This window comes from Furipterus horrens, unplaced genomic scaffold, assembly GCF_987537825.1.
Source record: "Furipterus horrens unplaced genomic scaffold, mFurHor1.1.pri manual_scaffold_6, whole genome shotgun sequence".
In the NCBI taxonomy this organism is placed as follows: domain Eukaryota; kingdom Metazoa; phylum Chordata; class Mammalia; order Chiroptera; family Furipteridae; genus Furipterus; species Furipterus horrens.
This window is the reverse complement of record NW_028327176.1, coordinates 69,660,012-69,684,801: the sequence shown is the minus strand read 5'-3', so window position 1 is coordinate 69,684,801 and position 24,790 is coordinate 69,660,012. Positions and strand designations below refer to the sequence as shown.

Here is a 24,790-nt window from a genome sequence, read left to right as displayed (position 1 = left end):
TGAGAAATGAGGCTATAACTGAGGACAAATTAAAATTCTACATTTAAACATACAAACCTATTATAACAATTTCTCTCTGCTCACCACTCACCAGAATACAATCAGAGAGTTTAGTTTACCCTTAGAGAGAAGGGGGCAGTGGGATGTTTAACCTGGGCAAAAAGAGAAGACTGTTTTCCAAAGAAATTGAAATGCTTGATAAAAGCCAGGTTTCCTTACATGGGTAACCCCAGAGCAAGTTCTCCACATTCTGGCATTTGGGAGCACCTTAGTGACAGAACTTGATAGCATTTGCCAAGCTATGACATTTTTTTTCATTAACAGTGCATACCCACCATGTCAGAATATGAAAAGTGAACTTCAAACGCCATGTATTAGTTTGGCCAAAAAGTCCGTTTAGGTTTTTCTGTAAAATAAAAGACACATTTTTCATTTTCATCAGTAACTTTACTGATTTGGATATTTTGAGTATGTAGGCTATCTCCTGCTATTGGCTTCTAGTACGTAGAAGTCAAGGGAGCTGCTAAACATCTTCCAATGCATAAGACAGCCCTGCAGCAAACAATTATTTGGCCAAAATGTCAATGGTACCAAAAAGCTTTGCAAGCCACTTTTGACATGTACTTTAGGTTACAGTACCTTATCCATACACTGCACAAATCCTTTTTTGAGTTTCAGTTGCATTTTTATCTTTCTTAAAATAATAACACATGATACACCAAAAATGCAGCGTATTTTCCTCCCTCTTCAATATTAAAATGGCTGCACAAAAATTCAACACTTTTGATAAGTTTTTTAAAAAAATGCACACCAGGGACTCCTACGGGCCCACAAGGAGGACCAGGAGTCCCCATTCCCCATGTCCCCATCTCCCTTGCCCCTTGCTCTTATGGGCCCTTGAGTTGGTTCAGGAGGTGCCTCTCCCCTTCCCCCCCTTCCTCCCCTTTTCCCTCAATAAACCCATTGCTTAATCCCACAGTGGTCTCTGGGTGATTTCTCAGAGCAAGGCTGCCCTGACATTTTGGTGCCAAAACCCGGGAAGGGCTCTGAGAGAGGTCAACAGCAGCTTGTGGGCAGGGGAGCAGTGGGCTGCGGCAGCACATCCCAGCCTTACCCCGTGACCCTCTTGCCCCTCCTCCCGCACCTTGCTCAGAGATCTGCCTGTCTCACGACCTCCGTTTCCGGACCCTTTGCCATGGCCTGCCCTCCATCCACACCGGACACCAACTAGTCGAGTTTTGTCTCAATGGGTTTGTCTATTCGCCTGACCCATTCCAGCCAGGGGACTGAGTCTTAGTAAAGACCTGGAAAACTCAAGGCCCTGACCACCAGCTGCCCGAACAATAGATTGCCCCATCCTGTGGACAATGCATTCTTTCTGAAGCTGATGGGAATCAAATCCTGAATCCACCACACAGCATCATTATTTATTATACTATTTTATCCATAGGGCGGTCAATGCAGCTATGGCACAGGCACCCCACTCAACCACAATGCTGAGAGATTACCGCTACCAGCCCGCACACCAGGCTGAGACATACACCACTTGAATGGGAGTAAAAGCCCCACAACCCCTTCTTACACCTTTGCTAACACTACTTTACCTCTCATTCTTGGACCCTGCCTCCTGCGACTCCTTGTCAGCTACAGCTACGGCACAGACAGCTCACACCATCATGCTCCTATCTACTCATCGGTTTCAACCCCTGCCAGCACAAGAAACATCGGAAATATAAACACGGAGGGTAATGTACACTCTAACTATGCCCATATTGTTACAGAAGAGGGGTGTCCAAAAACCCCCCGAGCTTGCAGGCTGGGGGATGGGGAGAAGGAAGCAGCTTTCAGGATGCCTTCACATGCCTGAGGCTGGTGGCTGGTGTCTTTGTTACACAAATGGCTTGGATGTTTCCAAGGCCTCAAGGAGTTGGGAGGGGTCTTGGAGGTGGGGGGATAGTATGGAAAGAGCACACAGAGCCTGCGTGAGGTTCTGTGAATGGTCAGAACTGGGGACCATGCCGACTGCGTCACCGGACACAGTTAGGGATTTAAAAATAAGCGGCAGACATTTTAACCAGACTGACCATGCAGTTTTGAGAACTGACTGACCACGTGTTTTTAAAAAGTTCTCTCCATGCGGATTACAAAGGAAGGTTAGGTTCTCCATGCTATTTTAAGAGGGGAGACTCTCTGACCATGAAGATTTAACTGGGGACACACTGACCATGCTGTTTTGAAAAGGGGATTCTCGATGTGAATTACAAAGAAGGAAAAACTCCATGCACTTTACAAGGAGGCAGAGAATCCGTGAGGTTTCCAGATTAAAAGCTGGTGAGCACCACAACGCAGAAAGACCTCCCCAATCAGAATTGAATGATTGGCAGCTACTGGTAAAGCTGAACTGTGTCTAGGAAGTAGGGAAACGGTTTCTCTAACTTTTCTAAAGCTAGCCTGGTTTGGTAGGGGGAGGCAAGGATATGTGTTTGTGGGTGTTTTAAGGAACATAAGACTTAATGGCAGAAATCCGCAAATCTAAACCTATATAACTATTAAATAAACAATTCTTTTTCTTTTCACTAAACTCTGGTATTGAGTTATAATTCTGGTGGCGGGCAATCAGGCCCCTAACTAAACAGCCCGTGGGTTCTGTTTCAATTGGAGCAGCCCAGGGGTTCTGTAACAATATGTCAGCACGAAGTAGTCAGAACAACTGCAACGCCCTTTTCCCCTAAACCCTCCATCTGTGACCCTGGACCTCAGCATCATTCTTTTTATGACAAACAAAAGACTGGAAATGTCAACATGGAGGCAGCTAGAATGCACACCTGGACTTTTGGTATATGCTAATCAACCTGGCCCTGGACTTAGTGGATCCCAAAGATATGATGGTAGACTTAGCAGTTCCCAAAGGATATGCTGATGGACTGAACCCGTTCCCAGGGGAAATGGTAATGAACCTAGCCTGATATGTTAACTAACTAACCTGGTGGGGGGGAGGGGGGAGGCAAGCAATCAGATGTAAATGACCTACTGAATATGTTGATAAGCAAACTCACCCTCCCCAAAATGTGTGGATGACAAGTATAAAAAAGGTGCCTGCAGAAGTACAGGTTGGACTCCTACAGGCCCATGAGGACTGGGAGTCCCCCCCCTCATTCCCCGTTCCGCGTTCCCCATTCCTCTTGCTCCTACGGGACCTTGAGTTGGTCCAGGAGCTGCCTCTCCCCTTCCCCTCCCTTCCTCCCCTTTTCCCTCAATAAACCCTCACTGCCTAATCCCCTCCTCCCCCAAATGCACACCAATATGACAGCTGGCACAATACAATCTAACAAAATTGTTTCAAAGGAAGTTAAAAACAACTAAGCACTGCTAGAGACATCTATAGAAAAAACTAAATGAACTTTTTGGCCAACCCAATATTTAAGGAACAGTGAAGTGTGGATTATTTTATTGTCCAATTAGATGGCAAAACATTATGGTGATTATGTAATAATTCTTTAGTGCTTAAAGAACATAATATGTTTCAACGCTGCAATATAAAGCACTCATTCATCACAATGGTTAGAAAAATTCAAAAGAGTAAAACAAAATATCACAGAATTATTTCTTCATAAAAATAGAAAATGAAAATGAGACTGCAATCAAAGCAAGTTTCTGAATGGGTTGTTTGTTGGCCACCAAAGGCGGCTGAGGGTGAGTTAATGAAATCTTATTTAACTGCAGAAGTTGAAAAAGTGGCCAGAGAAAATAAAGTTACTTAAGACGACTAGTCTTTTGGCGAGAAAAGTTGCTCAAAAACATGAGGAAACTGGGAGAAACTTTGACAATTAAAAAAATAAGACAAATGCTATCAAGTGGTTTTCCTTGGCTCTTGAAGAGTTATTGATACTGCTCAGTATCACTGCACTGTCCAAAGATAAAACAAAAAACAAGATGTCCATTCCCACACAAATTTGCAGCAGGTTATCTTCCAGGCTCAAAGTACAGTTCCAGCAGTGTTTGTCAGATTTTAATACAAATGCAAAGAAAAATGTCATTTCAAAATCCATTTCACTCTGCAACTGAGAAGTTATCACCTAACCTTTAAATGGAAGTGATTAATCTGCAATGTAATGACATGCTTAAAAGACAAACTTCAGAAGAAGAGTCTAATAAAGTTCTACAAATGCCTTCCAAGCAATAAATTTGCTCAATGAAAACTATACTGTGGGCTAGCAGTACCATTTTGTAGTATGACATCTTCAAAGACGGAAATATATACATCTAATTACAGATCAGTATTAGCAGAAGAATCTTTGCCATCAATTTTGATAGGAGGAATAACTTCAAACTCTAATTAAACAACTTATTATCTCAAGAAGAATCCCATTCTTCTCATTAGTAAACCTGTATTACAAAAACTTTTTTTTCCTGTTTTGTCCTTTACAGAAAATGTTTACTGATTCCTGATGTAGAGAATAGAACAAAAATGCAGGAAAAGGAGAAAACTGATCCAGAAGAAGCAGATATGACTTAAGGGAAAAAAAGAACTTAAGAATTAAAAATAAATACACAAAAATATTCAAGATGGTATATTGAAACACAAGGCTAGAATGCAGCAACAAAACAGAACAAGAAATAACTCTTGAAAAGTTAAATTATGATTTATGAAACAAAGATAAACAGAAATAGAAAAAATTTCTTAGAATATATAAGATACCCTGACCAGTATGACTCGGCTGGTAGGGCATCATCCTGAAAAGCAAAAGGTCACTGGTTTGATACCTGGTCAGGGCACACGCCTAGGTTGAGGATTTGGTCCCCGTTGGGGGTGTGTATGCAAGGCAACCGATTGATGTTTCACACTGATGTTTCTCCCCCTCCATTTCTCCCTCCCTTCTCCTCTCTCTAATAAATATTATTTTAAAGAGGACAAATATAAAAAAGAAGATATGCCTCACATATGAAAGGTATGAGTGGCTAGACAGAGGAAAATGGAGCAATAACCTCAAACTTGACAGTATTTCAGCCAAACTACCTATCAACTATGAGGATAAATTCAAGATATTTTCAGAAAGGTTAAGAATAACTGAAAAGTTTAACCTTATACGTTACTATATATACCAGCCAAATGAGAAACCAACATAAAAGAAGATGTAATTGACAATAACCTCACTGAACACCTAACAAAAGGGGTATAAGATGTAAGACATCTACCAAGAAAATCATAAAACACTGTTGAGAGAAATTAAAGAGGTCCTAAAGAAAACTAATTATTCTGATGTCAATTCTCTCCCAAATGATCTATAGATTCAATGCATTCCCAATAAAATCCCCACCAGGATTTTCTGTGGAACTTGACAAACTGCTTCTAAAATTTATATGAAAATGCAAAAAGCTAAGAATAACCAAGACATAAAGAAGAAAAACAAAAAGTGTGAGGACTTGCCTACCTGATACCCAAACTCATTATAAAGCTGTAGTAATTAACACAGGTCTTGAGGGACAGAACAGACAAATAAACCAGTGGAAGAGAATATTCCAGAAACAGACCCATCTCAACATGAACACTTGATTTTTGACAATGACGACACTGCAGATCCATGAGGGCAAAAACAGTCCTTTCTCCCCAATGAATGGTGCCAGAACAACTGGGTATGATAATAAAAAAGAAAAGTAAAACAAAGTTTATTGTTCCCCTTGTCTCTTAGTGTACACAAAAACCAATCCTGGGTGATTATAAACTTAAACATGAAACGCAAAACAATAAACACACTGTAGAAAAATATTTTTCTCTCAGAATATTTGAATAAAACATAGAAAGCCCTGTACTGACAAATCACTGAGGCTAAGCCCCTTACAACATAACAGAAATGACAGCTCTACCTGGGACGTGAAGACAAACAAACACAGGAGCCTGTCAGAATGAGGAGACAGAGACGTATGGCCCAAAAGGGAAAACGGATCAAGGTTCCAGTGGGAGAACTAAGTGACGAGGAGATAGCCAACCTCACAGATGAGGAGATAGACAACCTAACAGACGCAGAATTCAAAATACTGGTGATAAAGATGCTCACAAGCTTGACAGATATGCTTGAGTATGGCAAACGCACATGAGAAGAAGTGAAGTCTATGCTAAGTGAAATGAAGGAAAATCCACACAAAACCAATAGTGAAGAAAAGGAAACCAGGGTTCAAATCAATGATTTGGAATGTAAGGAAGAAAAAAACAGTCAACCAGTGCAGAATGAGGAAGCAAGAATTGAAAAAAGGAGGAAAACTTCCCAAATTTTGAGGAGATGTACATACATGTCCGGGAAGCACGGAGGGTCCCGGGCAAGCTGGACCCAGAGGGGACCACACCAGGACGCATCATGACTGAGATGCCAAAGGTGAAAGATAAAGAGAGAGTCCTGGGGGCAGCAAGAGAGAGGCAGAGAGTTGCCTACAGGGGGGTGCCTATAGGACTACCAGCTGATTTCTCAGAGGACACTTTATAGGCAGGAAGGGACTGACAAGCAGTATTCAATGTGATGAAAGGCAACCTGCAACCAGGATTATCCTATCTAGTAAAGCTATCGTTTGGAAGGGAAGGGCAGATGAAGTGCTTCCCAGACAAGGTAAAGCTAAAGGAGTTCATCATCATCAAGCCATTATTATATGAAATGTCAAAGGGACTTACTTAAGAAAAAGAAGATCAAAACTATGAACACTAAAATGACAACAAACTCACAACTATCAACAACTGAATCTAAAAAATAAAAACAAAATCCAACTAAGCAAACCAGAATAGGAAGAGAATCATAGGTATGGGGATCATTTGGAGGGTTATCAGCTAGGAGAGGGGAGGGGGAGAAATTGCAAAATGATGCAGGGATTAAGAAACATAATTGGTTGGTACAAAATAGACAGGGGGAAGTTAAGAATAAAGTAGGAAAGGGGGAAGCCAAAGAACTTATATGCATGACCCATGGACATGAAATAAGGGGGGTGGGATTGATGGAGGGAAGGGGGGTACTGGGTGGAGGGGAGCAAAGGGGAATAAAATTGGAACTACTGTAACAACATAATCAATAAAACGTACTTAAAAAAAAAAAAAAGGCAAGGCACTGCCAACAGTTCATGTTAAATGTCAAACTCCTTAAGTGATAAGTTTTTTAAAAAGTGTAACCAGGTTTGATATAAGTAACTGGGTCTCAAATGCTAACTAAAATGAGACAAACAGGATCCCTAAAAAATTACTCACATCCATTCCTATCTGTTTTTTTCAATATGCCAACTTATCTTACTTTTTTGGGAATATGCGCACACTCCAGTTTTACTTCCCATTTTATTTTCTCTTCTTTTGTTTCTTCAACTTCTGTATCATCTATTTCATCATCGATTCTGCAGCAAAAAATATCAAATAACACAGGATTTTTTCAACCTGTAAAGAGTTCACATCACAGCATCAAAATCCACAGTTTTGGCTTATCTTCAACTTGCCCTCAAAGAAATTCCAGATGCAAACTCTACTCCACATACTCCAGAGAAATAATGTACAAAATTAAAATGAGCAGTAAATGGCAACATGTTTATGAGTAAGGAGTAAAGCTGGAATTTTAGATCTCATTACATAACCTTAATTTTCAAGTATTAACAGCTTTTAAATTTACCCATTCATTTATCATTCCATTCATTCAAAAATATTGAGTATCTACCATACACCAGGACCTGGGCCTTAAATCCTAGGATACAACAATCAATGAAACAGACATTGTCTCTGTCTTCTGAGAACTTTCTATCTGCTTGGGAGAAAGAAGGAAAGCAATTTCAATACAGTGTGGTAAGTACACGTGTATATATATGAAAAATACAACCTAGATTTATTTGGGGGCCAGAGGCTTTCTGAACCTAGAAGACGTGCAAGAGTTAGCAAACAAAGAGGAGTGCAAGGGAGAGGAGTACTTCAGGTAGAATGCAGGGTGCCTTCCCAGGCCAGGAGCACCCCAAACTTATTATATTCAAGTGGGAAGAGGAAAAAGAAGTTGTTTTCACACTCACAAGGACTGAGAAGTTGAACATGAATACACCTTGTCTGGGACAATTATAAGTAAACCTAAATAACGGTTAATGCTCTAGATACAGAAGCACGGAACACAATTTTGTCTAAGAAAGTAGTGGATACTAAATAAAGCTTAAGATATGTGTTACATGCCAGATAAAGGCAATGACTAGGCAATGTGCACATACTCAAAACAGTATGTTACAAGAATGTGGAGAGTGGCTTTGTACTTCTTTCCAAGTTACAGGAGGAGCTCAGGCTTCACATCTCCATCCAATCCAACAGTTTACCACTGATCTGCCTCCAGTCAGAGCTTCAGAGTTACACCCATCAGATAAACTACCAAGTTTTGAGCCTTCTACAGATGCTACCAGTCAATAAGCTAAATACTGTGGACCTTCATTGCTCTAGTTTTCAGTAACAAATTAGAGGGAGCAGGAAGTAATCTATTCTTGGGCAGAATAATAATGACAACAGTAGCTAACACTTGCATTATGATTACTCTGTGACAGGCACTGTCTCATACACATTACACGTATCACAACAACCCTATGGCATATATACATACTATTGTTTAAAACCCTGTTTTACAGATGAGAAAACTGAATTATGGAAAGCTTATGTAACTTGTCACAGACCTAGTAAGTGGTGGAGCTGAGACTGAAACTAAGGCAGGCAGAGCCAACTCCCTATTCACACCACATCCACCAGGTATCTACTGGACATCATCTTAATATACGTACAACTGAACTTTGATCTACTTCTCCTGCTATCTTAAACTGCAACTTCAGTCTTCTAATGATACTGATCAAAAACCCTGAAGTGGACCCTGACTCCTCTCACATCCCCCATCCAACCCATGAGGACATCCAGTTTATCTTTGAAATATATCCATATTTGATCACTTCTCACCACTAGTACTGTGATGCAAGCTACTTTTGCCTCCCTGTATTCTACTCTCAACATATGCAGAATGACCTAGGTAAACTGTCACTTTTCCTGAAAACCATACAATGGCCTCTCACCTCATTCAAGGTACAAGCCAAAGTCCTTATAATGGCACCTACAAGTCCCTACATGACCAGCGTCTCCTACCCTATACAGTATCACTCAAGTCTGACTACTTCAACTCCCATTCATCATTCTGGCCACTTTGCTCCCACCACCCAATTACACCAAGCTCACCTGCACATTAGAAACTGTGTACGGAAGATTCTTCTTCTAGCTATCAACCTTCCTCACCTCCATCAGGTCCCTACTCAAATGTTACTTATCGATGTTGTTAGTAAGGCTTTCCTTAACTACCTACTTGAAAATATCTACATCCTCCTCACCATCCCATCCTCCCTTCTTACCCAGCTACCCTTCTTTCATTTTCTGTATGGTATTGATCATCACCTTAAACCCATACTATAAGTTCTCACTTAACATCTCCTGTAGGTTCTTGGAACTGCAGTGAAGCGTTTAATGAAACCAATTTTAGTATAGGCTAACTAATATACACAGAAATTAGGTTCCTATGGCATCTCATTAACATTAGAACTAAAAGCCATTGAACAAAATTACATTACTTGAACACCTGTTGTATATTTACATATTGTCTGTGCCCCAAGAATATAAATCTCATGAGTACAGGATTTTTTAAATCTCTTGTTTGTTTATTGCTATGTCCCCAGGGCCTCAAATAATGTCCTGCACATAGTAGGTGTTCAATAAATGAGTAGTTCCATAATAAAATTACTAGGAAAAAAAAAAAAAACTCCATTTAAAACAAACAAAAACCTTTATACATTGAAAATGCCATAGGCAAAGCCAAAAGACAAATAACAAATTGGGGGTAAAATATCTGCGGACTAGAGATCCTAAATTTTTAAAGAGAAAGCTAGGCAAAGGCTATGAATGAGGAACAGTTCACAGGTGCTCACCAAACCATAATGCAGTATCATTCTTCATTTCACATTTTCGCAAATATTCATGTTTCATAAAAGGATGACATAAAAGTAGTTCAGTAAATTTTCAAACCGATGGCTGCTATTGGTTTTTTATATGCTGCTGTCTCTTTTGTGATGATTCACCTTGCTAATTTCTCTTTTGTATTTTAATATAGATTCCTCTTCATTTTCGTAGATGATCCTATTATCTGCAAGTAATTACTGTCCTTGTCTCTTTTTAATAGGTCTTATTTTAGCCACTGTACCTTAGAAGCAGGGGGATGAAATCATGGATCCTAGAGAAATACTGTTTTAAGTAACTTAATCGTACTTTTGCCACTTATATTGTGTAATCTTGGCAAGTTACTTATCATCTGTGCGCCTCAACTTTCTCATCTACAAAAATAAAATATCTTCTTTTAAAGCTTGAGAAGATTAAATGACATTTTGCATAAAGCACCATAGTAAAGCTCTAAATGGTAGCCTCAGTTAAAGCAATAGTTCCAGTTAAGGTACATGACATAGAGAGAAGTGAAAAAGATTTGAGTGATGTGGAGGCAAAGTTAACAAGAATACGAGATTTATCACAAATGAGAGAAATAAACGAATAAAGGCTGTTATGGTTTGGGCCTAGGGAAATTGTGGCAAAGATGCAGATTTAGAAGAAAAGCTGGGTTTTCAGCATTTCAAAATCACAGAGAAAAGAGTGAATGAATATCTGGGTGTAAACAAACTACACTACCCTCGCCTCCAAGAATGAGATCAATAAATTAGCGCCATTTGGCCAGCGGCCTCAATTCCCTTTTTAAACTAAATATATCCAAATGGTGTTTGCTGATTTATGATGGTTTTTAGGGTTTTTTTTTTTTTTTTTTTTTTTTGCTGATCAGTAGACTAAATGCATACTATTCACTCCTTATTCTACACCGCTTGGTGAACTGACGGTTTGGCATTTTCTACAAAAAAAAAAGTGCCTAGCACATGTCAGTGAGAAATGACAGACGACCTCTGTCTTCCAGCAGCTCTCACGTGCTATACGGACAAAGGCGGCTACCGACCCGCTCAGAGGAAAAGCAGGGGGGGCATGCCGGCGCCCCCTCGTTCTGCCCGGGACCCGCACCTTCCGTTTCTACGCGCACCCACCCTACACCATCGCCCCACATCCCAGCGTCCCGCGAGACGCACACCTCCCCACGCCCCGCGCAGTCCGAAAGAGTGAGGGGGCGGAACCCACTAGGGCCTCGGCGCTCAGAGCATGAAAACACGAGGCATTACCTGTCGTCCGAGTCCGTGGCGTCAGAGTCCGTGGGCAGTTTCCTGCCCAAGGCCGGGTTCGGAGGTTTGGAGAAAAGATTCTCAAAATCCATCCTTTTGTACAGAGGCCCCCGGCTGCGAGAGCGAAGACAGCAGAGACTAGAGAGCGGCGCAGGCCGCCCGCGCATGCGCCATCCACCCCCTATGCGCAAGCAAATCTCGCTCCACTGCGCACGCTCGCTCACATTTCCTGTGGCTCCGCGCAGGCACCGCCCTAGGTTTGTGCATATTCTTGATACGCCTTGGGACCCGTTAGCTTAAATATTTTGTGTAGTTTTTAGACTTGGTCCTTAGGATTCTTCTTTGAATCGAAACTCCAGCAGCTACCATTGATTTGAGCTCGATACCGGGCATGTTTCACATTCAACCCACCTAATGCTCACAGGATCCCAGGACTTGTGCTATTCCGCATTTTTATAAGAGGAAACAGGTGCGGACAGCCAACCTGACTTGTAGTTGTCCTACAATGGAATTAAACGCAACTTTTAGGCAGAAAGTTCATTAAAAAGTACCAAGAACTAAGAAGATTCAGGAGAGAAGAAAGCCTCTGTGGTTCGGAAGTCTTGAAAAGGGCATATTTCAGCTCAGTATTGATGAAATTTCCACAGGGAAGAGATGAAGCTAGGCCTAGTATAAATGGGGTCTGGAGAATGGCAGTTTCCCCGTCCCTTTTACGCATTAGAATCAAAGGAGAATTTATAAGGTGCACAAAATCCATTGGTGGTAGATAGGGAGGCGAGGGAAAGCTAAGCATTGAAATCATCAGAATTGGATAAAACGCAAAATGTAGAGATACCTCTTTTACATCGGTGGGTATGGGATAATTAACATTTAACATTTGCAGTCAGTAAGTGGGCAGCAAGATAACAATGAGTTTCATGGTCTCTTGCTTTGGTGCCAGTGGAGGTGTTGGAAAAAAAAATTACCCTGACCTTTTAAAGGTGTGTTATCCTAGAAGAACAATGCCCAGGGCTCACTTCAGGCAGAGTGACGTTGCTAAGGAAGCTACAGGCCTGGGACATGACCTGCCATGACTGCCCAGTTAGCGATTTGTGATCAGAGCAACATGGGTAGCTACTCTCGGTCACCAAGCCTGCCAGGCCTGCCATGTGGCCGCCCTCTGGGCTGGTCTGACCTACTATGGCCCCTTTCGTTCACGCTAAACAGAGACAAAGGAAATGAGATATTTGGGAGGATCAACCATAAACTCCACCATTTTAATAAAAAAGTAATTTTGCTCCAGAACTAAGCCAAACTATTTTCCCTAAAACGCGATCCTGAGCACTAAAAAGAGGCTCACTACAACTTTTAAAGAGAAAGTACCTTTCCCCATCATTTAAGCAACAAAGATCTTACTAAATAACGAGTGAACAGTGAGGAATTTTTAGTACCCCACACAGCTGACACCGGCTGAGGGCTTTAGAAGCCGCCTGTTAGGGTCCACCCCAACTTTCGGTTGGCAACGTCCCCTGGACTGCCAGTGACTCGCGGGAGGTCGCTGCACTGCTAAGCTTGAGGACCTGCCCCTGAAGGTTACTGACAGCCGTATTATCCAATGGCCGACGCGCTCGGGCTGGTGGGCGGAGTGCGCGGAGGGATATTGTGCCTCTAGTCCCGGGCCGGTGTGCGACGCCATCTTGTCGAGCGCCTTCCCGGGGCCGCCATGTCGGTGAGGAGCAGTCACTACTGCGGCCATTGTCCAAACCCCGGCGTCACGGCGCTCCTGCCCGCCCGCTCCCGAGCTTCGGCAGCTGGCAGCGAGTAGAGATTAGCGTGGCGGCGCCGGCCGTGGCCGCGCCCCGTGTTTGCAGAGAGCCCATCTCTCTGGCGTGGTTGTTAACAGACTGGAAAGTCTGTGTCTGTGTCGCTCACTAGTAACCGTGAGTTTTTACCGCCTCGTCACGGCGGGCGGCCGGGGTCCCGTGCCCCGCAGGCTGGCCCGCAGCCCCGCCCCGCTCCTGACCAAACATGACAGACTGTGAACACGCAGGGCGCGGCAGGTCGGAACCTTGTCTGTCTGTGTGTCGGAGGAGAGGGCTGGGCGGGGGCGGGCGGGCCCTGCATGACCGAGGTGTCTCCGGACGGCCGGGCCGGCGGCCGCGGGGAGGCTGGCCCCCACTCCTGTCCCGTCCCTGCCCACCGCGCGGGTCCTTCCGGCCTCCCGCCCCGCCCGCCGCACGTGCGACCCCCCGCCCCGGGCTGGGGCTGCGGGCCAGGGCCAGACAGGACCAGCCACGAATTGGTAATAACTGGTGTTGGTCTTTGGTACCCAGCACATTACGAAAAATAAACATGTTTGGGTTTTTTATTTTTTTTGTTTTTGTTTTGTATTGTTTTTTATTAGGAAATATTTAAGCAACCCGAAAGCCCATGTATTTGAAATGGCAAGTATCAAGTTTAAAGTGTTAACACAAATACTTAGGCTCTGCCAACCTTACTGTAGCACTTAGTGGAAGCTCCATGGATTATCTCATCTAGCCCAGTTTTGTAAATACTGTATATCACGTGAACATTTAACTGAGATTCTGATTTTTTAATTTTGCTCTGCCTTTATAGGCATATTCTTGGATCCATTTAATGGTTTCCGGTATTTACAGGTTTTAAACAGCATATTAAAATTTTGATTAGGTTTTTAGCTTACAGTCTTATGTGGGGGGTGGGGGGGTGACATTTAGGTCAACAGTGGATCAAATATACCATGGAGGTCCTATAGGATTACACCGTAATGGAGCTGAAAAATTGAAAAATTCCTATTGGCCAGTGACGTGTAGCTGTCTAACATTTTAGCATACGGCATTATTCACGTGTTTGTGGTGGTGCTGGTGTAAACACCCACATCACTGCCAGTCCTGTAGAAGTATAGCACAGAATGATTATAGTAGTAGGCTGCACCATCTAGGTTTGTGTAAGTGCACTCTGATGTTCACAGATGATCACACAATTATGAAAACACCTAACCACACATTTCTCAGAATGCATTCCCTCTGTTAAGCAGCACATGCCTGTACATTGGTATCTTAATAGTTAAGAAAAAGGGAGAGCTTTCCTTAATATTGCTAGAACCATTAAATGTATTGCAAAACCCATTGTATCTGATTCTTATGTAGAATAGTTAAAAATCTAAAACTTGGCAATTACTCCTTTGGGAATAGAGGTAATCAAAAGTATACATCATACCCTAGGCTATATACAAATTCTGCTGTGGAGTAATGTGATCTGCTTTTGGTAAGGCATTTCAAACAAACAAAAAAAACAGAAGCAGACATCACAAACATCAGAAATTTGAAATATCCGCCAACCTTGAGAGGGATAAAAAATGATATTTTGACAACTTTGGTATTGTACTAAATAAAAGTAGATTGCCAGAAAGCATTAAACAGTAGTTTTTAGAAAGTAAAAAGAACACTTAAAATTGCGAGTACGTAAACTTGTACTTGACATATTTTTCATGATTTTTTTACATTTTCTTGTTACTAAAATGAGAAAGTTCTTGGAATAGGTTAACTAATGTCTTGAGAAGTTTTCCACGCTGAATATCTGGACAAACCGATGATGAGGTTTTGCCTGTGGAGGCTAAAATTCATTTTTGTTTGTGTGTGTGGAAGAAAATCTGTTGTTTGTTTACAGAGCAAGCACTTCAGTATGTAGAATTATGTCATCTATGCAGTGGAAAGACCATATCACCAAATTCAGATGTCAATAATTTTGCTAGTAAGGAACCGTGATGCCAGACTTTAAAAAATAATTTGAAATGTTGAAATATGATTAGAAGTTAAAAAGAAATTATTAAAGAATTCTGGGTGAAGCTATATTGACAGCTTGATAGGAATTTAAGATTTAGTAGTAATATTTAGTCTTAATTGTTTTTTATTAGGACTAAGAAAATCTTTTCTAGTGATTTCTGAAAAACGTTTGTTCTATCTTATTCAGTTAAGCGGCAGTATTATTATGAGGCAAAAAGAGATGGTTTATTTTTTTCACCTTTTTTGGAGGGTCAACCTACATGAAAAGCAGAGCAACTACATCAAAAGCAAAGTGAACTGGGAGTCAAGAGAAATGGTTCTAGCTCCACTTAGCTTTGTGAACTTGAGCAAGCCTAGTTTCTTAACTGGTAAGAGGGTTCTACAAGAATTTTTCAAATTCTACAAGAGCTGGTTCTCAAACATCTCTAGGGAGCTTTTTAAAAGATGTTGATGTCATTGCCATGTCTGAGCCTCAGCCTGAGTTTTAAGGTTTTTAAAAGCTCAGATTATTCTGATAACTGCTAATTTGAGAACTACTATACTAGATCACTGTTCTCCAAACTTAATCATTGAATTGCTTTGAGGAATAAAGATTTTTGTCTTGCCCAGAGCAACTGAATCAGAATCTCTAGGGGAGAATATTGGTAATCTGTAATTTTAATAAGCTCCCCAGGTGATTCTTAAGCAATTTGGGAAAAAAATGCTCTGATCTGTGGACTCCTCAAATATTCTTGCTTTTGTATTGTAGTTATTTTATACTGTAATAAAAGTTTCTGTGAATTAAGTGGTGAAGGTACATGAATTCTGGTATTTGGAGTTAGGCATTGTCTCAAGCATATTCTTTTTTTTTGACGTTCTTGAAAATTAAGGTATATTGAGAGTGCAGGGGAAAAGTTAAATATGATTTTTATATACAGTGGCTTTGATTATACAAATTAAAGTTACTATTATAGTTTACATGTGAATGAGATTCTAAATGTGAATGGATAGCCACATAATGCACTTTTTTTTCTCTTTAAAAAATGTTTTTGTGCACACGTTTTATATGGTGAATATTTTGCACAAGATTTGTTTGCCAAATAAGTTAGCATTAAAAAAAATTACCCATTTAGTGTACTTTCCTCTAAATATTTTCATGCCTGAGTGAAAGCACTGTATTTTTATAAAGTGTTACTAATATAAAAATACTTATAAACAAACATGTGGCTATGTAGAATGTTAGCGAAGGACTTCTGCCTAGGTCTTTAGAAATAAATAATAGAGGTTGGGGGAAGTCAGAGGGGGGTAAAATTCTTGTTTCTTTTTTATTCACTTCTTCCCTTTCATCCAGTTTTTGTTGGCACAATTCCAGCTACCTAGCTTTGTATTGCAGATGAATGTTGACCCAATTAAGACAATTCCGAAACAACTCCTAAAGGCTAAATACTGAGTCCTTGCTTTGGACACATCTGCAGTAGAGTAGGAAAGATAAATATACATCCAAGTAACTACTGTACACTTCTCTGAAATATGCTAAAGGTAAAAATTTTACAAGGACTTCACTGGGAAAAAAGATAATTTTAACATGAACAGTATAGAGAGCTTATGATTCTCAGAGTCTTTAATTGATAGGAGGTATGGATAATCCTTTCATTTAGGAGGAGGCAATTCTTTGTTCATTATAAACAACCTTCCTTACTTCTTCCCCTCTTCCGCCTCTCCTGTTTGCTTCCTCATGTAAAATAAGAACAGAACTCCACCTAGTCAGAATGGTAGGGCTTTATATTTCCCTCTTTCCCTCACCCCTATAGAATAATGGAAACCTTGCTGAGAGACTTGCAGAACCTGGAGGAATGATGGAGATGATTATACTTTTCATTTGTAATAGGGCTTTCATTTGATTCTCACATTAATCCCATGAGATAGTATAGCATTACAATGTACCATATTTGTTTGAGATCCCACAGATAGAACCTAGATAAGAACCCAGATATGCTAACTCATACCTGCGTATTTTCACTTTTCATTAAATTTTCACAGGCAAGTAATGCAATAAGTGCTAGCCATCACTTCTTGAATTGTTTAGAATTGTAATGTGCTGGTATTTTAAGAGAGCCCTGCATTCTGATTAAAACCTGGATTCTGATACTAGTTTTTTCTCTAACTTGGTTAATACTCTTCTCTTTTTTATGATTATTTTTCTTATTTGTGAAATCAGGTAGTTGAACTAGATTACTTCCAATTTCCCTTCCCACTTTTAATATGTCAGTAATTTTAATTAAATTGCAGATGCATTTTCTTACATGAGACTTCACTTGATGCTCTACATAATATCTGGTGTGTAAATTAGTATGTTTACTAAAGTAAAGATCTTCCCTCACTAGGCCATTAATTAATTATTGTATTCTTAATTGTGGTAAAATATGTGTAACATAAAGTTTATCGTCTTAACAATTTTTAAGTGTACAATTCAGTTGTCTTAAATACATTCATATTGTTGTACAGCCAATCTCCAGAACTCTTCATCTTGCAAAACTGAAACTATCAATATATTTTTGATTCCTGAATCTGCTAATTTAACTTATTAAAACTATCAGAGTGAGTTTTTCTTTACTCAAATTAGACATCATGTTCAGGTTTGATGTTGGAAAGTACTTTAACTCTCAGGAAGACATTTTTCTTTTCCTAGCCCCTTATAGACAAATTATTTCATTCACTTTTAAATTTCACTCATTAAATTTCTATTCAACAGACATTTCTGTGCCATTTATAATGGTAAGCACTGGGGAAACATATCTGAATACAGCATCACTGAACTAGCTCTCCAGGATCTTATGATCCAGTAGGAGAAACAGATTGGTAAATACCTAGTGATAGCACCATGTATAGTGGAGGTGTGAACTGAGTGCAGTGGTGGCATAGGTGAGAGTGTCAGGGAGGCATCATGGGATAGCTAGGTCTGGAGGGTGAATTAAGAGATTTGGCCAAGCAGAGCCACAAATACATGAAAAACATGGAGAAATGAAATGGTAGACTCAGGGATGGTGAAAGTGTTAGTATGTGGAATGTGTATGACACATTTTAGGCAATGAGGAAAGGGCTTAAGTGAATTAGGGGTCAGACCCTTAAGGATGTGAAGATACTGGCTAAGTTTTTTAAGCAGGGGAATGATCAGATGTATTTTGGGTATGATCCCCTGGGAATAGGAGAAAGTGGACTGCTGACAGAGAAATAAGTAGAAGACAACAAATTAGGGAGCTTTCAATCACTTTCATTAAATATTAAGCATCTAATATTTGATATGTATTGTTCTGGGCTTAGGGACGATAGTAAAGAAAATAATTCTTTACCTAATGGAGCTTACATTTTCTTTGGAGGAAGAGGCAATAAACATGAAAAACATGTTAGATGATAAAGCGTAAAGGGAGATGGGACATTTTATGAGTGTGGGAAAGATATTTCTATTTTAAATGGGGTGTTTAGGGAAGTACTTGTTGAAAAGTAGCATTTGATCAACACCCTGCAACAAGGGAACAATCCAGGCCAGTACATCTGGGGGAAGAACATTCGAGATAAGGGGAACAGAAGGTGGAAAAAGCCTAGAGTCAGAAAGGAACTAGTGTCATTTAGGGGAAAACAAAGGGGCGATGTAGCTACAGAAAAGAATGAACAAGCGAGGAGAGCAGTAAGAGATGAAGTTAGATGGGCAACAGGGTGATTGTGAGGGCCTTGTAAGCCAGTGTAAGGAACTTGGATTTCACTTAGTGGGATGGAAGCCACTGGAGGATTTGAACAGAGGAGGCGTTACTCTTTAGTATGAGTAGTAACAAGAAAGCTGCTGCAGTAACCTTAGTGACAGGTTATGATGGTTTAGGCCAGAGAGATGAGAATGGTTGGATTTGGGATATGGTTTGAGGTAAGAACCAATAGGATTTGCTGCTGAATGGATGTTGAGCATGAAAAAAAAAAGAATGAGTCAGAATTACAGTAAAAGTCTAGAAATTGGGTAATGAGCTCCTGGTCAACAGCATTAGCAATGAGAAAGCAGACAATAGGCAAAATTTGTGAGATGTTTCTTAAAATTGATAGAACTGGAGATAAAGATCTGGGAGTTTTCAGCAGACATGTAAGTTGAAATAATGAGATCACCCAGGTATATGGAGGAGACCAGAAGGAAGACAAGTTTTCTAGAAGCCAGTGAAGGAGGGCCTTTCAAGGAAGGGATGGTCACAAAGTAGGTAAAGGAAAGTAAGAGTATACTAATTTAGGTCATTTAAAAACTTGAAAGAAAGAGTGCTGCAGGATTTGCAAACTCGTGGCCTTTAGGCCTAACATCTGCCCACATTGTGGTTTGCCAGACAGGATATCTAAAAATACTTGTATTTGAATGCCATCAGGCTTGATATGTGTTCTCCAACCTCCACAGTCCTGTCACTCGTACCTCGTCTGCAAACTCAGCACCCAAGCAGTCAGCTTCACTTATTAAGTGACCTGCCTGACCACTTAGGAATTTGAATTTGTGCCTCCATGTTACAGAGTAAAGTTATATTTTCACCTGGACAGACAAGCAATCTGACTACCAAAAAGTCTCAGCAAGATGGTAACTTTGAATTTACCAGGTCAAGCCTCTGCTCTAAGGCTGCCAGCGTATTCTTTTGTTTTTAGATGCCCCGTGGAGTTGTACAACACAGTGGCCCTGCTTTACTTTTTCAGGTTCAGAAACTGAGAAGTCTCAGAGCTGATTAGAGTTCAGGGTGTTAATTCATGTTCAAAAATAGTAACAATAGCTAACATTTATTTGGTGCTTACGATATGACAGGTTCTGAGTGCTTTACATGAATTATTTAATCTTCACAACAACCCTAGTAAGTATTCCCCATCATTACAAATGAGGAAGCAGACACTAAAAGGTTGATAGAATTTTCCAAGGTCACAGTAAATCAATGGGAACCCAGAGCTCAAACTTTCATTGGAGGAAGGACATCCCCATCACAAGAGAATATATGTGTATATATGTATACATAGCAGAATGCCAATTTGGTCATGTAAAATCAGGATTAGATGTTGGCATCAGGGAGCATATTTTTTCTGTGTAGAGTGACATTTAGAAGACCATATTATTAAAAATTGCCTAACAAGACATGGGATTAGAACAAGGCAATTGATTATAAATGACTGTAACTTTAAATGGCATCAGGCTCAGATAAAGTGATATTTCCATATCCATAATACATTTGCCAAGCAGATTCTTGTATCCATCTGCCTTACAGGCTATCCTTTCTCCTGGGCAGTACTTTGGTGGTCACTGGCCACGTTTGTCTCCATGTTTTCTTTTTCATCACTTCCATTGCTAACCAACCTGATGTATCTGATAGATACATTTCTTTTCATTGCATGTTAATATCTTAGATTTAGTAGTCCTTTACTTGGTCCCATGTGTCTAACTTCCTAATCTCTGTTCTGGTTCATCTTGTTTTGGTTTTATGGTTGAGCTTTCTGCGGGCATTCTTATTTCTGATATCGTTTCTGAGGTGTTTGGGTCCTGGAAGGTATTACTTAACTGCTGATGTTATGTACCAACCCAGATAGCAGTCATTGGATGACCTTAGCAAAAGTAGTTTCAACAGTTAGTACTCTTGGCAAAGTTCTCTATTGTAAAATTATATATATGTATTTGCTTTGCTGTGTTTATAATGTGAGTTCATGGCTTAACACTTTAAATGAACTGTTTTAACACTTAAACTTTCATAAATCATAGCCACATTCTTGAGTGGCAAATAAATGACTAAAGCAAATTTGAAGGAGTTTTTAAAGAGAGCCCTAAGTTAATTGTCATTAAAATTATACATAAAACCATTATGAAAATCAATAACTATTATAAAAGTGGTATAAAAATAAAGGTTTAGAACTCATAGTCAATATTTTACATATATTGTTTATAATTCACGTACTTCATTTGGTCCATATGACAATAAATATTAATAGTTTAAGAAACATATTCAGAGGATAAATAACTTGTCCAAGGTGACTAAACACTCCTACTTTAATTTTCAATTTCAAGTGACTTCGCTTTGCCAGAACACTGAGTCCTCATGAAATAAGAGGGGTTTTGTTTGTTTTTCTGTTTTGTTTTGTTTTGGTTTTGGTTTGAGTCTTTTACTTGAGGCGAAAATTGCTGTTGGGGCACCCTCATTAGTATTCTACTCTCTTATCTGGATATTGGTGCTTAGCCTCTTTTTGTTTTAATTAAATAGCAAATCTTAGTAATAACAGCAATTTTCATTTTTTCCAGCATTCCTCTCTTATCTTTCCCTCTTCTGACTTTGATGTGGAGGCTTTCACCTAGTAGGCTGTTACCTCCGTGCACCACTCTTATCGGCTTGTGTGAGATCCTGAAATGAAATAGGGAGCCCCAGTTTTTACATCTGCATGATTTAAGACTTTTTACCTTTAAAAAAAAATCTGTACAATAAAAATTTTGACTAAAAGTTTTTTGACGGATTTTTTTTCCAGCACATAAAAAATGCTGTTCAATAAAAAACAACACCCTATAGCATCTCATAACTCCAAGTTTTTCTATATCATTTATCAAACCAGTCTAGTGTGGTGGCTACCATTTCCTGACAGTCATTAAAATAACTCTTGTGGAATTGAACTAACTCATATTTACTTTTGCACATTAGAAATTCAACTTTCAGACTTTAACAGTTCTTTGTATCATTTCTCAAAATACCACCTAAATGATGCATTGATGAAGTCTCCTTTTCCCAGCATTTTATTATGAAAAAATTTTAACATAAAAATGTGGAATTTTACAATAAATACCCCCATATTCTGTCTACAAGATAGCAAGACTCTTTTTTAAAAATTGATTTTTAGAGAGAGAATACCGTAGAGTTGTTGTTCCACTTATTTATGCATTTATTGGTTTTCTTGTACGTGCCGTGACCAGGCGTTAGACTGCAACCTTGGAGTATCGGAGACAACATTCTAACCAACTGAGCTACCCAGCCAGGGCTTAATTAATTTTTTAAGTGTTTTATTCATTATGCTATTACAGTTGTCTCAATTTTTTCCCTTTGCTCCCCTCTGCCTGATACCTTCCTTCCCTCCAGCAATTCCCCCTCCCTTAGTTCATGTCCATGGATCATGCATATAAGTTTCTTGGCTTCTCCATTTCCTATACTATTCTTAATGTCCCCCTGTTTATTTTGTACCTACCAGTTATGCTTCTTGATCCTTGCACCTTTTCTGCCGTTCTCCCCCTTTCCCCTCCCCACTGATAGCCCTCCATATGATCTCCATATCTATAGTTCTGTTCCTGTTCTAGTTGTTTGCTTAGTTTGTTTTTGTTTTTTAGATTCAGTTGTTGATAGTTGTGAGTTTGTTGTCATTTTATTGTTCATACTTTTGATCTTTTTCTTAAATGTTTCCCTTTAATATTTCATATAATAAGGGCTTGGTGATGATAAACTCCTTTAGCTTTACCTTGTCTGGGAAGCACTTCATCTGCCCTTCCACTCTAAATGATATCTTTGCTGGATAGAGTAATCTTGGTTGTAGGTCCTTGCTTTTCATCACTTTGAATACTTCTTGCCAGTCCCTTCCTGCCTGCAAAGTGTCATCTGAGAAATCAGCTGATAGTCCTATAGGCACCCCCCTGTAGGCAACTCTCTGCCTCTCTATCTTTATCTCTTTATCTTTCACCTTTGGCATCTCAGTCATGATGCGTCCCAGTGTGGTCCCCTCTGAGTCCAGCTCGCCTGGGACCTTCCGTGCTTTCCGGACCTATATGTCCATCTCCTCAAAATTTGGGAAGGTTTTTTTCATTTTTTTTAGTTCTTGCTTCCTCATTCTGCACTGGTTGACTGTTTTTTTCTTCCTTATGTTCCAAATCATTGATTTGAATCCCGGTTTATTTCCCTTCACCATTAGTTTTGTGTGGATTTTCCTTCATTTCACTTAGCATAGACTTCACTTCTTCTCTTATGCGTTTGCCATACTCAAGCATATCTGTCAAGCCTGTGAGCCTTTTTATCACCAGTATTTTGAATTCTGCGTCTGTTAGGTTGTCTATCTCCTCATCTGTTAGGTTGGCTATCTCCTCGTCACTTAGTTCTCCCACTGGAACCTTGATCTGTTTCCCCTTTTGGGCTATACTTCTCTGTCTCCTCATTCTGACAGGCTCCTGTGTTTGTTTGCCTCTGCATCCCAGGTAGAGCTATCACTCCTGTTATGTTGTAAGGGGTGGAGCCTTAGGAATTCGTCAGTACAGGCAACTGTATGTGGGGGAGGGGTCTGAGAGGGAACAATGCTGCCTGCCCAGCATTCACTCCTTTTCTAGGCACCTCTCCCACTTCCGCACCAGACTGGTGCCCCTCTAGCTGCTCCCCTGGCTGTCGTTCCCAGATTGGGTGTGTCTGAAGATGTTCTAGGATATGGGGGTCCTTTAAACAAATGGACTCTGCTAAGATTGGCAGTCCACCCCAACCCCCACTGGTCTGCACAGTCAGAAGCAATGAGGCTTGATTTTCCCCGGTGCTGGGACCATAGGCTATGAAATCTGGTGAGGAGCTGGGAACGCTCCCCAGGTGTCCCTCCTGACTTTTTAAAATGTGTGACTGTACTTTCTGCTGGCTTGCCACTGCCACCGCCACTGCTGCCGCCACCATACTACATCCTCTCGGCCTCTCCTACCTGTCTGGATGAGTATTTCTTCTTTATATCTTTGTTTGCTGGACATCCATGCAATTTGATTTTCTGGAACTTTTGGTTGATTCTAGTTTTGAGGTAGTCGTATTCCTTCTTAGTTGTGGAGAGTGATGCAGCATGTCTGTTTACGCCTCCATCTTGGCCAGAAGTCGCCAGTCACTTCTTGCCTGCAAAGTTTCTTTTGAGAAATCAGCTAACAGTCTCATGGGAACTACTTTGTAGGTGACACTGTTCTCTTGTTGCTTTTAAGATTCTTTCCATTTTTAACCGTTGGCGTTTTAATTACGATGTGTCTTGTGATTCTCTTTGGGTCTAGCTTGTTTGGGACTCTCTATGCTTCCTGGACTTGTATGTCTATTTCCTTCGCCAAATTAGGGAAGTTTTCCTTCATTATTTTTTTCATATAAGTGTTCAATTTCTTGCTCTTCCTCTTCTCCTTCTGGCACCCCTATGATTTGGATGTTGGTCTGTTTAAAGTTGTCCCAGAGGTTCCTAAGCCTCTCTTCATTGTTTTCAATTCTCATTTTTTCATTCTGTACTGGTTGACTGTTTATTTCTTCCTCATGTGCCAAATCATTGATTTGAATCGCAGCTTCCTTCCCTTCACCATTAGTTTTGTGAGGATTTTTCTTCATTTCACTTAGTATAGCCTTCACTTCTTCTCTTATCCATTTATTGTACACAATCATGCTGTCAAATCTGTGAGCATTGTTATCGCCAGTGTTTTGAACTCTCTGTTAGGTTGACTGTCTCCTTGTCACTTAGTTCTCTTTCTGGAGCCTTGATCTGCTCCCACATTTGGGCCATAATTCTCTGTCTCCTCAACTTGACTGCCTCCTGTGTTTGCCTCTGTGTCTTAGGTAGAGCTGTGGCACCTGTTACATTGTAAGGGGCGGAGTCTTAGGTATTCGTGAATGCGGGGCGACTCCTTTCACCACCTTGTGGCACTGTCTGGATGGGTATTGCTTCTTTATATCTTGGTTTGTTGGACTTCCATGCAGTTTGATTTTCTAGTAGTTCTGGTTGTTTTTTGGTTTGAGGAGATGTAATCCTTCTTATGGTTGTGGAAGGAGGGAAGCATGTCTACC

The 24,790-nt window shown here is 40.3% G+C and overlaps 2 protein-coding genes across 4 annotated transcripts in view; one reads left to right on the top strand and one right to left on the bottom strand.

Moving 5' to 3' along the window:
- ZC3H8 (zinc finger CCCH-type containing 8) overlaps positions 1-11,404 on the bottom strand; it is a 40,207-nt gene extending 28,803 nt beyond the window's left edge. The window contains exons 1-2 of one of the 2 annotated variants that reach the window (XM_090281733.1): positions 11,230-11,404; positions 7,269-7,365 (exon numbers count right to left, since the gene is read on the bottom strand). In XM_090281733.1, coding sequence (XP_090137859.1) covers positions 7,269-7,365; positions 11,230-11,396 — 264 coding nt within the window. In that variant the 5' untranslated portion in view covers positions 11,397-11,404. The remainder of the gene's footprint in view (positions 1-7,268; positions 7,366-11,229) is intronic. The other variant, XM_090281734.1, reaches the window with a different exon arrangement.
- A 1,497-nt stretch (positions 11,405-12,901) lies between these two features.
- ZC3H6 (zinc finger CCCH-type containing 6) overlaps positions 12,902-24,790 on the top strand; it is a 65,170-nt gene continuing 53,281 nt past the window's right edge. For both annotated transcript variants that reach the window (XM_090281732.1, XM_090281731.1), the window contains exon 1: positions 12,902-13,268. In XM_090281732.1, the coding sequence (XP_090137858.1) occupies positions 13,237-13,268 (32 nt within the window). In that variant the 5' untranslated portion in view covers positions 12,902-13,236. The remainder of the gene's footprint in view (positions 13,269-24,790) is intronic.